At 43.0% G+C, this 15,798-nt stretch overlaps 1 protein-coding gene and 3 non-coding genes across 6 annotated transcripts; all 4 read right to left on the reverse strand.

Annotated features, from left to right (window-relative positions):
- Window positions 1–58: 58 nt before the first annotated feature.
- LOC100286403 (nascent polypeptide-associated complex subunit alpha) lies at window positions 59–13,818 on the reverse strand. 3 transcript variants are annotated; one of them, XM_014135036.2, is made up of 9 exons: window positions 13,564–13,817; window positions 12,476–12,553; window positions 7,802–8,668; window positions 2,267–2,346; window positions 1,805–1,882; window positions 1,490–1,636; window positions 1,134–1,262; window positions 441–563; window positions 59–176 (listed from the first exon to the last, which is right to left on the reverse strand). In XM_014135036.2, the coding sequence occupies exons 2-9, from the start codon at window positions 12,543–12,545 to the stop codon at window positions 162–164; spliced, it is 1,509 nt and encodes a 502-aa protein (XP_013990511.2). In that variant the 5' UTR covers window positions 12,546–12,553; window positions 13,564–13,817; the 3' UTR covers window positions 59–161. The 3 variants fall into 3 exon arrangements, with proteins under 3 accessions (XP_013990511.2, XP_013990512.1, XP_045549032.1); XM_014135037.2 differs by lacking the exon at window positions 7,802–8,668 and having other exon boundaries at window positions 13,564–13,815; XM_045693076.1 differs by lacking the exons at window positions 59–176; window positions 441–563; window positions 1,134–1,262; ... (2 more) ...; window positions 2,267–2,346; window positions 7,802–8,668 and adding an exon at window positions 5,164–6,538 and having other exon boundaries at window positions 13,564–13,818.
- LOC123726264 (small nucleolar RNA SNORD59) lies at window positions 246–319 on the reverse strand. The gene has a single exon (XR_006758655.1). It is a non-coding gene; the product is annotated as a small nucleolar RNA SNORD59 (small nucleolar RNA).
- On the reverse strand, window positions 1,004–1,077 carry LOC123726265 (small nucleolar RNA SNORD59). The gene has a single exon (XR_006758656.1). It is a non-coding gene; the product is annotated as a small nucleolar RNA SNORD59 (small nucleolar RNA).
- Window positions 2,031–2,104, reverse strand: LOC123726266 (small nucleolar RNA SNORD59). The gene has a single exon (XR_006758657.1). It is a non-coding gene; the product is annotated as a small nucleolar RNA SNORD59 (small nucleolar RNA).
- Window positions 13,819–15,798: the final 1,980 nt, after the last annotated feature.

Below are 15,798 nucleotides of genomic sequence, written 5' to 3' on the forward strand. Positions count from 1 at the left end.
CCTAGTCCTGGAGATGTACGATTCATAATTTCACAAAACTAATACAGAAGGAAACCTATTTAATTTACCAAGCCACAACTTTATTTCCATCTCGGGTATAAATTGTACAAACAATAGTAGATTTAACCAGCAAACTTTCAGAACCCCATTCGACCAGCAGCCTACATCGTCAATTCCTGTGAATATAAGAATACAGTGTGATGATACATGTACAAACTAAGCCCTGTCATAGTTAAGTGCCCTTCTCTTCTCAGGACAGAAAGGTTGGCTTCAGTAGACTCAGAAGAACGAAAGTCACTGTATCAATCATCACTGAAGAGAGTAGATCCTACGATAACTGACAGGTCACAACTCAAATCTAAACATTTTTGGATTGAAGGGAGCCTGTGCTGGATAATACTGTCTGGTGACAAGGGAATTGTGTGGTAAAATATACTTACCATAATAGCATTGACAATATCATTGTTGTTGTTTTTAAGGGCGCGTACAGCCTTCGCTCGCGACACGTTGGCTTGTGACATCACGAGTTCAATGTCCTTCACCTCAACCCCTGTCTCGTCAACCTATGCATCGAGACAAAGCATTAGTATATGACAGTTTAACTCACGCTGCAATTCACTGACATCAAGGTGAATGGGGCTTTTGGATTGGACCCACATATAACCCCATTAAACAAGGGAGACTACTACAAACTGAAAGCTAATTCATGGAGGCAAACAGAGTTAAACCATCTAAATGGACAAAAAGTACGGTACCTGGTTTCTGATAATGTATAAACTAAGCCCCATCATAGTTTACAGGGCTCTGGTTTCTGATCATGTATAAAACTAAGCCCTATCATAGTTTACAGGGCTCTGGTTTCTGATCATGTATAAAACTAAGCCCCATCATAGTTTACAGGGCTCTGGTTTCTGATCATGTATAAAACTAAGCCCTATCATAGTTTACAGGGCTCTGGTTTCTGATCATGTATAAAACTAAGCCCCATCATAGTTTCAATTGCTCTTCTCAGGACAGAAAGGTTGGCTTCAGTAGACTCAGAAGAACGAAAGTCACTGTATCAATCATCACTGAAGAGAAATGACGTGCTGATGATTCTGTGTTAACCGTTTCACCCCTCTCAAGGCCCTCACCTCTTCCTCTTCGCTCTCCTCTTGTACAGTGGGAGTCTGTGTGTTTTCCTGGACGTTCGACACGGCTTCTCCCTGTACCTTGAACTTCTCTGCCGCGGCAAGCTGGGCTTGTTGTGAAAGATCCTCGATCTGAGACACAAAGGGAGAGAAACAGACCGTGATATCAGCGCTGTAACCTTTGGAAAGAACCCCAACACCTTGGTTGAATGGACATTACACTGCACATTTAACTGATACCATTAAGAGTATGTGATTCTGGTTCTGAAAGAGCAGTTTAGATGAGCTGGAATAACACCAACACCATGACATATTTAAAAGGGGATCAGAAAACAAAATTCAAACTGTATCCATCTTACCTTAGCCTCACCAAAGACAATGTAAGTGTCTGATGCAGGGCTCTTGTAGACGTCTGGTTTGGTGATAACGAAAAGGATATTTTTAGACTTGCGAATGGTAACCCTGGTGACCCCCGTCACCTGCCTGAGACCCAGCTTAGACATTGCCTGGAGAGAAGCAAAGAACCATGGGTCATGCTCTATTTTGAGTGGAACTGAACACTAGTTCCAACAATGGACAGTTATAGATGGCATAGTAGTTTAAATAATTCAATGTAAACTTTTAAGAGTGGAAAGCCTAATGAAAACAAGTCTAGATCGTTTCAAGTTAGTTACCTTTCGTGCCTTCTTTTCACTCCGGCTCTGTTTGGCTTTGCTAACGGGTTCTTCATCTATTTCTGCAGCAGCTGCAAGCTGTGGGGGAACAAAAATTTAAATCCTACTTTTAATGACATGCAAGATGTAGATTTTTGGAGAATGAGACCAAAAATTCAACCCATATGTAAGAATATGGTGTGCGCGGTAAAAATAAAGCATATTAAATTATCCCTTTGGCCTTTTCTCTTCTCAGAACAGGAAGGATGGCTTCAGTAGAATCAGAAGAACGAAAGTCACTGAATCAATCATCACTGAAGAGTCAAGGATCTATTCTAATCATGTTGGGAGTGAAATAAGGGTTTTCTGTATCACACCCATACACCATAGAAGCAGCTCGCTAAATTAATCCGTTCTGTGGCCTACCAGACCTCTGCCTGAACAGTCTTATCTGGGCACTTGGTCGCTCTCAGGTGGTCTTACCTGCGCTTGCTGTGTCTGTGCAGAGTCGTGTTCCTCCAGATCTGGTACAGACTCATCACTGTCCGATTCAGTGCCAGACCCTGTAAGCCACCCCCAGAGAAACAAGCATTATTCATGTGGTCACTGGCAAAGGCCTGAGCTGCAGAAAACCAGTTCTTCTACAGTAGCCTTTGTAAGAGAATTGTAATTGCATAGGTATTTAAAAGAGCAAAGTCTATGAGGCACAACAGAGACTAATACAAATCGAGATGTTGAATGAGCGCAACATTGGTTGGTGGTAGGTGAATCTAACCTATTCATTTGAGGCAGTGAAGCAGAATAAAAAGTGGTATATGTGGATGAGGTTAACAAAAATGTCAGTGTAGAAAAGAACAGACCTGCTTATAAATGTGAAAGTATCTGTGTAGTAGTAAAATCTTGCACACCCTTTACATACGGATTTGAAAAGTAATCTCCCAACTTGACAAACCTGTATCAAAATGACATGGAACTGCCACCCCCCTTAAGTCATTTAGTAGGCTGACTTAAATAGAGTGCCTTCAAAAAGTATTCACACCCCTTGACTTGCCAACATTTTGTTAAATTTAGATTTGTCGAAGGCTTAATACCCCATGTCAAAACGGAGGTCTGAAACGTCTTAAGTATTCAAGCCTTTTGTTATGGCAAGCCTAAATAAGTTCAGGAGTAAAAACGTGCTTAACAAGCCACATAAGATGCATGGACCGTGTGCAATAGTGTTTAACACAAATTTCAAATGACTACCTCATCTCTGTATCCCATACATACAATTATATGTAAGGTCCCTCAGTCGAGTAGCGAATTCCAAATACAGAGTCAACCCCAAAAAACCAGGGAGGTCATTCCAATGCCTAGCAAAAGGGCACCTAAAAAAATTAGTTAAAAAAAGCACACACTGAAAATCCCATTGGGCAAGGCTAAGTCAATAATTATTATCAACACACCCAGTCACCACAAAGATACAGGCGTTCTTCCTAACACAGTTGCCGGAGAGGAAGGAAACCACTCAGGGATTTCACCATGAGGCCAATGTTGACTTTCAAACAGTTAAGAGTTTAATGGCTTACAGGAGAAAACAGGAGGATGGATCAATATTGTAGTTACTCCACAATTCTAACCTAATTGACAGACTGAAAAGGAAGCCTGTACAGAATAAAAAAATATTCCAAAACAAACATCCTGTTTGCAACAAGGCACTAAAGTAATACCGCAAAGAAAACAATTAATGTTTTGTCCCGAATAGTGTTATGCTTGGGGTAAATCCAATACATTAATGAGTACCACTGTCCATATTTTCAAGCATAGTGGTTGCTGCGTCATGTTATGGGTATGCTTGTAATCTCTAAGGACTGTGGAGTTTCAGGGTAAAAAAAAAGAAAGCTAAGCAGACAAAATCCTAGAGGAAAACCTGGTTCAGTCTGCATCCCACCAGACATTTGGAGATTATTTCAACTTTCAGCAGAAAAATAACCTAAAACACAAGGCCAAATGCTCCCGAGTGGCCAAGTTAGTTTTCCCTTAAATCTACTTGATTTTCTAGCAATGGTCAAGAACCAATTTCACAGAGCTTGAAGACTTCTGAAAAGAATAAATGGGCATATGTTAAACAATCCAGGTGTGGAAAGCTCTTAGACTTACCCAGATAGACCCACAGCTGTAAGGTGTTTACTCATGAATACTTACGTAAATGAGATCTGCATTTAATTTAATAGATTTGCAAAAAAATAACGTTTTCACTTTGTCATTAGTGTGTAGATGGGCGCAAAAGTGTATTTTTTAAATCCATTTTGAAGTTAGGCTGTAACAACAAAATGAGGAATAAGTCCAGGGGTAAGAATACTTTGAAGGCACTGTAATAGGGCTCCTCAATTCACTATAATTGAGAGAACCCCCCAGAAAAAACAGTATATAATAGCAGGGCATTTACATAATTTGAACCTTAACATCATCTTGTTGGGAGGAAAAACATGCAAACTGGAACTTCTTGTTTTGAAAGTACACAGTAAAAATGTACCCCAAATAATAAAAATGGCACTCAAATGGGAGCACTGATTTCACCAATCAATAGCTCCAATAACTACACGTGATCTTTGAAACAGGCCAGTTCAGAGGTTACATTTGAGGAAAAGCTAATACAGACTATTACAATCTCTACTTTCTTTAGCTTAAACGTTAAAAAGGGAAAAGAGACTTGAATGGGCCACAGAAATCAACACTGGTGGGCAAACAGAGGGGACACAGACAGACAAAATAAGGAGAAATACCCTTGTCATTCTTGATCACAGGCTCCGGTTTGGTAGGGGGTTTAGCAGAGATGGGGGCAGGGTTTGAAACAGGTGCTGGTACAACGAATACTTCAACAGGCTTAGGGGGAGCTGGGGAAGCTACAATAGGCTCGATGGGAACAGGCTTAAGGGGAGCTGGTGCAGCTACCACGGCTGCATAGGAAGCAGGCTTAAGGGGAGCTGGTCCAGCTACAACTGGCTCAACGGGAGCTGGAGTAGCTACAACGGGAGCGGCCTTGACGGAAGCTGGTGCAGCTATAATGGGCTCAACAAGAGTTGGCTTAGCGGGTGCTGGTACAATGGGCTCAACAGGAGCAGCTACAACCGGAGAGGCCTCAATAGGAGTTGGTGCAGCTACAACGGGAACGGCCTTGACGGAAGCTGGCACAGCTATAGCTGGCGCAGCTATAAGTGGCTCAACGGGAGCTGGCGAAGCTACAACCGGAGAGGCCTTGACGGAAGCTAGTGCAGCTACAACTGGAGCAGTCTTAGGGGGCGCTGTTGTAGCCACAACGGGCTTAACAGGAACTGGCTTAGGGGGCGCTGTTGTAGCCACAACGGGCTTAACAGGAACTGGCTTAGGGGGCGCTGTTGTAGCCACAACGGGCTTAGCAGGAACTGGCTTAGGGGGCGCTGTTGTAGCCACAACGGGCTTAGCAGGAACTGGCTTAGGGGGCGCTGTTGTAGCCACAACGGGCTTAGCAGGAACTGGCTCAGGGGGCGCTGTTGTAGCCACAACGGGCTTAGCAGGAACTGGCTTAGGGGCGCTGTTGTAGCCACAACGGGCTTAGCAGGAACTGGCTTAGGGGCGCTGTTGTAGCCACAACGGGCTTAGCAGGAACTGGCTTAGGGGGCGCTGTTGTAGCCACAACGGGCTTAGCAGGAACTGGCTTAGGGGGCGCTGTTGTAGCCACAACGGGCTTAACTGGAACTGGCTTAGGGGGCGCTGTTGTATCCACAACGTGCTTAACAGGAGCCGGCGCAGCTACAATTGGAGCAGGCTTAGGGGGAGCTGGTACAGCTATAACTGGGGCAGGCTTAGGGGGAGCTGGTGTAGCCACAACGAGCTTAACTGGAACTGGCTTAGAGGGAGTTGATGCAGCTACAACGGGCTCAACTGGAGCAGGCTTAGAGGGAGCTGTTGTAGCAACAACTGGAGGCGGCTTTAGGGGAGCTGGTGTAGCCGCAACAGCCTTAACAGGAGCTGACCCCACTACAACGGGCTCAACAGGAGCTGGCTTAGGGGGAGCTGGAGAAGGAACTGGAGCAGGCTTAGGAGTCCCTACTACTGTAGAGGGTGAGAAGACTGGCATATTTACTGGCTCCTCTGGTGGAATGAGAGGGGGAAGGTCATCATCCTCCAGGGCAGGTGCTGCAATGACCTCTTTCACCTCAGCTTTGGGCAGACGCTCTGGCTTTGCTATGGGCATTTCAGAGGCAGCTCTATGGGGGCTAGAGGCAATAGCGTCAGCAAATGACACAGGGGCTGGTGCAGCAGGCTTTGAGGTCACTTTGAAGGACACAGGGGACGCCACAGGCTTGGGAGAGGCAGGCTCTGGAGCAACAATTACTGGCGTGGCCACTACCGGTGCAGGAGCAGCTTTAGGCTCCATAGGAAGAGGTTTGGCCTCTGTGGGGGCAGGAGCCTCTGCTGGGGATGGCAGGTCAGCAGCAGGCTTAAAATACTCTTTTTTAGCCTTTCTTTGTTTGCCAACCTTCACAACCTTGGGGGTGGCACGACTGCCCTGGCTGGGAGTTCCAGTAGCCCCAGGTGAGGTAGCTTGTGGGGAATGGGGTGTGGAGGAGGTAGGAGAAGCAGAGGAGGCAGACATAGAGGAGCGTTTTCTTCTGCCAGGGACAGCCTTTGGGGCAGAGCCACCCTTGGCCTCTTTGCCTTTGGGCTTTGCAGGGCCAGAAGCAGTCTGAGGTTTCTGGGAGGAAGCCAGACTTGCAGGGGCAGAGGGTACAGCTGAATGAAACAAATTTGTTGAAAAAAAATGTTTTTACATTTGGAAGACAAGGATGTCAAAGCCTGAACCATGCGGGTTAAAAGATCGGCACACAGGAGGCAATGTTACCTCAGAAATCCAGGGTTAGGAAAATAAACACCACACCAAACTTCTTTCCGAAATGGAAGGATTTGTTGCAGGGCAGCACACTCAATTTCAAGTATTCAGGCAAAACACACACGTCACATTTTCTACAGCGTTACTCTAATTTCATAACCAGAGATTCAAATTGAGGACCCACTCAGTGCAGAGGAAAGACAATGTGTGGCAAATGCATTCGCAAAGCATGGCACGATTTATAGAAACATTTATTTGTGACAGGTCAAATTCGAAGGTGCTTTAGCGGTTATAAACAATGCTATACAGAACAGATAACACTAAGAACATTTGACCTAAACCCTAGGTAGAATGATGAATTGTGGTTTACAACCGAGTTTCAAAGTTAAGCTATACCAGTGCTCCCAAACTTTTTCACTCATGCCCCCTTTCATCATTGCGCACCCCATAGGTTTGGGAATCGCTATAGTATAGATACAAATAAAATCAGTATTTCATTGAAACAGTTGACCAATTCGCTATTTTTAATACTACCATTACATAAATAAAAAAAGCAATCAACAGCAGATGTGAGGATGATTAAAAGATAGTGAGGATTAAAATGGTGTACCGCAATGAACAAAAACCTTAAACTGGAACTACAACTCCCACAAATGGATACTAGCACCTTCATAGGAAACAAATATCAGTGTTGGAAAAAAACACTGCAGTTAGAGCACATGAACACAGTTGGCTTGGTGCATTCTTCCTGGACAAACACCAATAAACGCTGAGAGAGAAAATAGAGCAACAGAAACAGAACAGTCAACATCTGACGACAAAAGAGGAAAAAGTCAACTCTTTACATGAAGTGCTTAAATGGACTGGCCTGTTTCAAGGTGAAACAATGTGTTTAAAATAGTGACACAAAAGAAAATTGAGAGCACTCGAGATAACAAGCCTTAAAATAAAATCTTGACAAATTCTTAATTCTCTCAACATTAGCCCTTTTCATCAAGCATATTGAAATACAAAAAGATAAATTGGGGAAAACATACCATTTACAAGGCAAATCTAGGCCCAGTGGGTGCAAAAGTTAGCAAGTATATAAGAAACAAAAGATCTGGAAGGGGGAGCTGCTGTAAGAAGGTAAAAGCAGCTTTTACTTTACACACAAAATGACCCACCTGACATGTGCCGGGTGGAGATGGTCGGGTCTGCACGATTTGACGTCACCTTTGGCTGGATGGCCGCAATTGCTTCTTTCTCAACGGGAGTTTTGTTTAGTGTGGCAGTGTCTATGGTCAAATCAGCAGGCAGAGATTCCGGTTCTGTGGCCCCAGGGTTCGAGCTGGCCACTTCAGTGCATGGTAGAGCATCTTCAGGAGCTGGCTTCAAACTCACAGTCTTCACATCTTCAACGATTGTCTCGACTGCAGGCTCAGGGGTGACTTCTGGAGTTCCACGTGCCATCCCATCAATAGTGTCTACGATTGGCGCGTCAACAGCAATTGGCTCTTCAGCAGCAGGCACTGGTTCTTTGACCACTTCAACGGGTTCTTCAGCTTCAGCCATGGGTTCCTCAGCCACGGTCTCTTGACTGGCTGCCACGGTAGCCTCTGTAACTTCAGCTGAATCTTGAATTATTATATTTTCAGTTGCTTGGGTGACCGGTTCTTCGGCAGCAGCTTCTAGGTTTTGAACAGTTGGTTCTTCATTTGAGGCGTCAGGTTCGTAGGAAAGAGCCGTTGGTTCTTGAACAGGCGTTTCTTCTGAGGCAGATGCAGCTGCCTCAACTGGTGAGACAAATTCTTGGATCACTGCTTCTTCTGTGACTCCAGGCACTTCAGTTTGCGCAGTGACTTCAGATGTTGCTTTTACACCATTAAGTTGTCCACTAGCTGCCTCTCCAGAAGCCATGTCTGACACTGAATGGGATTTGATTTCTGGAAGAAAAGTGGAGCCTTCTGGAGGCACAGGACTCTCCAAAGGGGCATTGGTCAAGTCGGGCACAGCCATCCCAAGGGGAGCAGAGGAACTCAACACCCCTGGAGCTGATAGGAAGGAAAGGAGGAGGAGCGGAAGGAGCAGCAGGGGATAGTCACAGCGATAGCGTGAGGAGCGGTTGATAAGCTTACAAGTTTTTTTAAGCATATGATCAAAATGATTGAACACCTTGTTTAAGACAATCTAGCTACACTAATAGTACTCTCCTATATGAGAGACTAACAAACATGAGGAAGGTAGGGTCCAAAATGTTTTGATTATGTGACAAAATATTAAGAAGAAACTGTTGAATAAGAGTACATTTTTTAGCAATGAGTTTGTGATCTACATCTACCAATTCAGTTGAACCAAGGTGTTTGTGAGGTTGTTCAAGGATGCAGACATGAGCTTTCCATTTGTTATAAGTGAACCAAAAATGGGTGAATGTGTATACCCACAAAACCAAACTTGTGCCCATGTCCCAGTTACCATGCAGTGCCCAAATGTACAAGATCGTACTTGGAAACACCTTGAGACCGAAAGTGCGAGGAAACCCTCTGAAGAAAGAGTAGCATTCAATACACCTACAAACTGTAATGACGACAATATTTCAGAGTGAAGTGTCTTGCGACAGAGACAATCATGCACACTGGAATACTAGAAAACTTTTGAATTAGTAAATCGAGATGTAATAAGTTTCTATTCTGTTTGATATGAGGCAATTTAATAACCGTCAAATAACTAGAATTGAAAAGCAAACTTTAAAAAAAACTTTTTTATCCATTTCACGCAACTGAAACCAATTCCCCAATAGGATTTTCAACACTTTTTTGGAACACCGACTTCCATGCTGAACAAAAAAGAAATATCGCTCTTCCAACAGTCTAACATTAAATTCCTAAAGTCTTCACCTGTGGTCTTCAGCTAAAAACAGTTATCAGCTGACACTTGGTGTTAGCACTAGTATGTGGGCTCTCTCCATAAATCCTTCACTGTAGTTTCTCAGCAATTCATTAAACAAGCACCTGTGGTACTGAACAACCATGTCTTCTCCAATCAATATCAGTAGTCTTCACTTGTTTAGCACATTCATCTTCTTCGGCTGCCATCATGACCAATGGACTTCAAAAGCAATTTGTCGTCTTAATCAGCGCCACTCTATAGTCTCTTTGGGGAAACATGGACTTTCATCTGCTTATAACTCTTCTAGTACAGGGCTTGGTAGTGAGGAAATCCATAAAAGTTTCTCCAATTATAATCACTAGCATATTGACATCGTCGCTATACTAATCAGAATTTCGTTTGTTGCAGCACGAAAATGAATGACAAAATGCTTTAAGAAAACCAACCACAATACTAACGCCGTTCTATTCAAAACCAATGTTTCTCAAATGACTTGAAAATAAAGAGCCATAAGCTACTTCACAGAAGCAGCTTACCTTTGACATAAACATTTAGTCAAATCAATGCCATAACAGGCCTGCACTTGTTAGGGCATCAGTACATTACCATAGGAGAGGTCGCCCGATTATTCGGCATGGCTGATTAATTAAGGCCGATTTCAAGTTTTCATAACAAATGGTAAATCGGCCTTTTTGGACACGATAATATTGCAATCCACGAGACTGCGTGGCAGGCAGACCACTTGTTACGCGAATGCAGCAAGGAGCCAAGGTAAGTTGCTAGCTAGCATTAAACTTATCTTAACATAATCACTAGTTAACTACACATGGTTGATATTACTAGTTTAACTAGCATGTCCTGCGTTGCATATAATCAATGCGGTGCCTGTTCATTTATCAACGAATCACAGCCTACTTCAACGTCGCCAAACGGGTGATGATTCAACAAAAGTGCATTTGCGAAAAAAGCACAATCGTTGCACCAATGCACCTAACCATAAACATCAATGCCTTAAAATCAATACACAAGTTTTGTAAACCTCCATATTTAGTTAAGAAATTCATGTTAGCAGGCAATATTAACTAGGGAAATTGTCACTTCTCTGGCATTCAGTGAAAGCAGAGTCGGGGTATATATGCAGCCGTTTTGGCTGTCTGGCTCGTTGCGGACTGTGTGAAGACCATTTCTTCCTCACAATGACAGTAATTCATTTGTCATAATTTTACATAATTATGACATAACATTGAAGGCTGTGCAATGTAACAGCAATATTTAGGGTTGCCACCCGTTCCATAAAATACAGAACAGTTCCATATTCCACTGAATTTTGTTTTCGAGATTTGACCATATTGACCCAAAGCTCGTATTTCTGTGTTTATTATATTATAATTAAGTCTATGATAGAGCAGTCCGTATATGAAATACAAATGGTATAGAGAGAAATAGTCCTATAATTCCAATAATAACTACAACATAAAACTTATTAACTGGGAATATTGAAGACTCATGTTAAAAGGAACCACCAGCTTTCATATGTTCTCATGTTCTGAGCAAGGAACTTAAACGTTAGCTTTTTTTACATGGCACATACTGCACTTTTACTTTCTTCTCCAACACTGTTTTTGCATTATTTAAACTAAATTGAACATTTTTCATTATTTGAGACTACATTGATTTTATTTATGTATTAAGTTAAAATAAACGTGTTCATTCAGTATTGTAATTGTCATCATTACAAATATATATATAATTATAAAAATAAATAGGCCAATTAACCAGTATCGGCTTTTTTGGTCCTCCAAGAATCGGTATCATCGTAGAAAAAGCATTATCAGTCAACCTCTATACCATAGCACTATCATTACCATCAATTCGAAGTAAAAGCTGGAATTTGAGATAAAATAAACAGAAAATAGCTGTAAGCAATGGACACTTAACATGGTCAATGAGAATGTAGTGTGAATAAAAAATAAATAAAAAAGTATATTTTATGTGGACCAGTATTTCCCAGAACCAGAAGTAATTCCTACAGCTGTAACGTTATGATAGTCAGTGGTTGCTATTAAAAGGTTGCTATTAAAGTTTGGCCATGTAATTAGTTCCCGTTTCTTTAAAATGTTCCATGCACAAGGCGACTACATAAATACCCATGCATTGGGAAGTGTTTCACAACCCAGTTGTCAGTGCAGTAACATTCAACAGGCAGTTGTGAGTGAGTTTGAGTAAATAAGGGGTCCTGGATAACCCATTTGGACTGCAGTGAATTTCACGACACAACAACCAAATGGTTAAAACACAGTTATTCCCACATTAATGCAAAGTGAGGCAATGACCGGCCTTGTCAAACATAATTCTAGAGGGCTACTCACTTCTCAGTATAAAAACAAGGTTTCTAGCCTGGAAGTTGTGGATAGAGACCAAGTAGCCCCCCAAGATTATAAACTACAGGGTATGGTTTATATGATCGCTCAGCTGCTCAGCCCACCCATCCCCTTAAAATAAACTTGACACCACACCTCCCCATTTATGCTGAGAACATGTGTAAAGCAGGACTCAACAGGTGACCCAGAGTTCCAAGTCAATGTCACCAACAGATGTTAGTGTCACTCAACAGTAGCATGGTGTTTGCAACACCAGGGTTGTGGGTTCGATTCCCACAGGGGGCCAGCACAGAAAAAAAAAAGAAAAATGTATGAAATGTATGCATTCACTACTGTTAGTCGCTCTGGATAAGAGCGTCTGCTAAATGATGTAAATGTAAAGTAGTGTCACCTGCTTGATTATCTCAGTGTCAACTGATGTGTTACCTTTCCCAAAAGGAGTTAAACCAATATAGAGCTCTAAAATAAAAGCCACCACTCCACTCCCAATGGGGGAATATGACTTCTACTGCAGTGTGAGTTCCAGGACCCCATTAGCCCTGTAGTTTAGTATCTTAGCATGCATGTGTGATATAATAATGCTATACGAACCAGTCTCAACTTGCGGCTGTTGCATCTCCTGCTCAGTGACTGGGACCGTCTCTGTGGCTTCGCCAGGCATGCTTGTGTCTGAAAGGAGAAATCAAGTAATGATCACCGGGAATAACTTACATTTAAATCAAGTGAGGCTTGAATAAAACACAGCCAACTTACTAATTATTTTTACTTGGCTCACTGACTATGCGAATGCAGAGCGCTGATTGCTTCAGTGCACTGTACTGTAGTAGGACCTGGATTCAACGTGTCTGTGTTCAAATATCAATCATTCCCAGCTAGATCTCATTTATACTAAGTACAAGCTACTGTACTTGTGTAACATAATCACTTTACTACTTATACTGTCAAATGTAACGTTATGCTACTTACTGACTGAGGAGTAACTGGCTAATGGATAGCAGCCAAGTAACTAACGTTAGTTAGCCATTTTAAATTATAACTCAAGTGATATGCGTGTTTCACGTGTTGCTACATAGCTAGCGTTAGCTACACCCCGGCCCCAGTTAGCACACTAACAAGCCACTTTAAAATGATTAGTTAACTAGTTAATGTTAAACTGCAAATTAGGATACAAAATGGCCACTGAACGGAAACGCTGTTTAATGTAACGTATCAGCAATAATAAACACTCGTATCAACATTTAAACTCTCTACAAAGAAAACCAAAAAGTAAGCAAACTAACGTTAAGCTCACTTTCTGGCGAACAAGCTTCACTTGAAGCTAACGTTATCTAGCTGGCTGTGTACGGTCACAAAAAGCCGACAGACAATTTTACGTGTTGATACACTGACAAATTTTACTAAACACTTCATAAACGTAGCACAATTGGTAACATTTCAAATTCCTCCTGTGTTATCAACGAGTTAGCCTGTTCCAGATAGGGAACGTGAGCAGAGTCATGTTCCCCCATTTTGTACCAGAGATCGACTACATAACAGTGAATATTTGTGTACATACAATGATATAGATTAAGATCCACATAAAGGGTATGACAAATGTATCATGTACTGTCAGAACCCTGTTTAAAATATTTTCAAAGACGATAAACGGTTAGATTAAGTTAGATTAGCGAGAGACTCACCGAGTCAGGATTCTATATCCAAGATGGTTGTGAGAGAGAAATTCTGACCTCTGTCTCGCGGTGTTATCACACTTTGCACTACCTTCTTCTTCCGGGTTGTTCCGGTGTTTCCAAGTCGTGTTTACGCAATTTTTTTCATAACATCTACAGTGCATCTGAAAAACTTCTGAAAGGATAAAGTTACAGCTCTACATTTTCAACCCCCATATTTGAAATCTGCTAAGTTTACATTGTATGGTGGGACATTTTAACATTTGATATTCTGAGCAGGCACTGTTGTTTTTGTGTGTGACTTGATAGTGTCTGTTTTAATCTTTCAGCACTGGTCAGCTCCTTTGTCTGGGACTCATTAACACGGTAAATGAACACGGCAGGACAGTAAATCACTAGCAACTTCAGTGACATCAGGATGGCCACGCAGTTATGGGTGAACAGGGAGTAGAGGAGGGGGCTGAGCAAGCGCCGTTGTTGGGCCCCTGTGTTAGAGGATCAGCGTAGTGGAGGTGTTGTTGCCTACTTTTACCACCTGGGGACGGCCCGTCAGGAAGTCCATGACCCAGTCTGACAGGACACCCCCAGGTGTTCTGTCATCAAGTTTGCAGATGACACAACAGTGATAGGCCTGATTACCAAAAAAGACGAGACAAAGCGAGCACGCCCCCATCCACATCGATGGGCCGCAGTGGAGAAGGTGAAAAGCTTAAAATTACTTGGCGTACACAACACTGAAATCTGAAATGGTCAACCCACACAGACAGTGTGGTGAAGAAGGCCCAACAGCGCCTCTTCAACCTCAGGAGGCTGAAGAAATTTGGCTTGGCCCCTAAGTTCCTCACAGACTTTTACAGATGCACCATTGAGAGCATCCGGTCGGGCTGTATCACCACCTGGTACGGCAACTGCACCGTCCACAACCGCTGGGCTATCCAGAGGGTGGTGTGGGCCGCCTAACGCATCACCGGGGGCACACTACCTGCCCTCCAGGACATCTACAGCACCTGGTGTCACAGGAATGCCAATAAGATCACCAAGGACCTCATCTACCCGAGTTACGGCCTGTTCCCCCCGCTTTTATCCAGAAGGCGAGGTCAGTACAGGTGCATCAAAGCTGGGGCAGAGAGACTGAAAAACAGCTTCTTAACTCAAGGCCATCAGACTGTTAAATAGCCATCACTCGCCAGCCTCCAACCTGTATCCTGCCCTGACCTTAGTCACCGTCACTAGCCGGCTACCACTTGGTTACTCAACCCTGCACCTTAGAGGCTGCTGCCCTATGTACATAGACATGGAGCACTGGTCACTTTAATAATGTTTACATTCTGTTTAACCCATTTCACATGTAATTCTTACACATTTTGTTATGTTACAGCCTTATTCTAAAATTAAGTCAATTGTTTTTTGCTCTCATCAATCTACAAACAATACCCCATAACGACAAAGCAAAAACAAAAAACATAAATACATTTACATAACTAGATAGTCCCTTTATTCAGTACTTTGTTGAAGCACCTTTGGCAGCGACTACAGCCTCGAGTCTCCTTAGGTATGACACTACAAGCTTGGCACACCTGTATTTGGGGAGTCTCCCATTCTGCTCTGCAGATCCTCTCAAGCTGTCAGGTTGGATGTGGAGCGTCGCTGCACAGCTATTTTCATCTCTCCAGAGATATTCCTCAGGTTCAAGTCCGGGCTCTGGCTGGGCATCTCAAGAACATTCAGATACTTGTTGCAAAGCCACTCCTACATTATTTTGCCTGAGTACTTAGGGTCGTTGCCCTGTTGGAAGGTGAACCTTTGCCCCAGTCTGAGATCCTGAGCGCTCTGGAGCAGGTTATCATCAAGGATTTTGCTGTACTTTGCTCCGTTCATCTTTCCCTCAATCCTGACTAGTCGCCCAGTCGCTACCGCTAAAAAACATCCCCACAGCATGATGCTGCCACGAATATGCTTCGCCGTAGGGATGGTGCAAGGTTTCATCCAGACGTGACGCTTGGCATTCAGGCCAAAGAGTTCAATCTTGGTTTCGTCAGACCAGAGAATCTTGTTTCTCATGGTCTGAGTCCTTTAGGTGCCATTTGGCAATCTCCAAACGGGCCATCACTTTCTAATCGACCTGGCCCTGGTATCCTGGAAGGATACTGACCTCATTTCGTCAGTACAGGATGCCTGGTTATTCTTTGAAAGTGCTTTCCTCACCATCTTAAATAAGCATGCCCCATTCAAAAAAATGTAGAA

This window comes from Salmo salar, chromosome ssa13 (genome assembly GCF_905237065.1).
Source record: "Salmo salar chromosome ssa13, Ssal_v3.1, whole genome shotgun sequence".
NCBI lineage: Eukaryota > Metazoa > Chordata > Actinopteri > Salmoniformes > Salmonidae > Salmo > Salmo salar.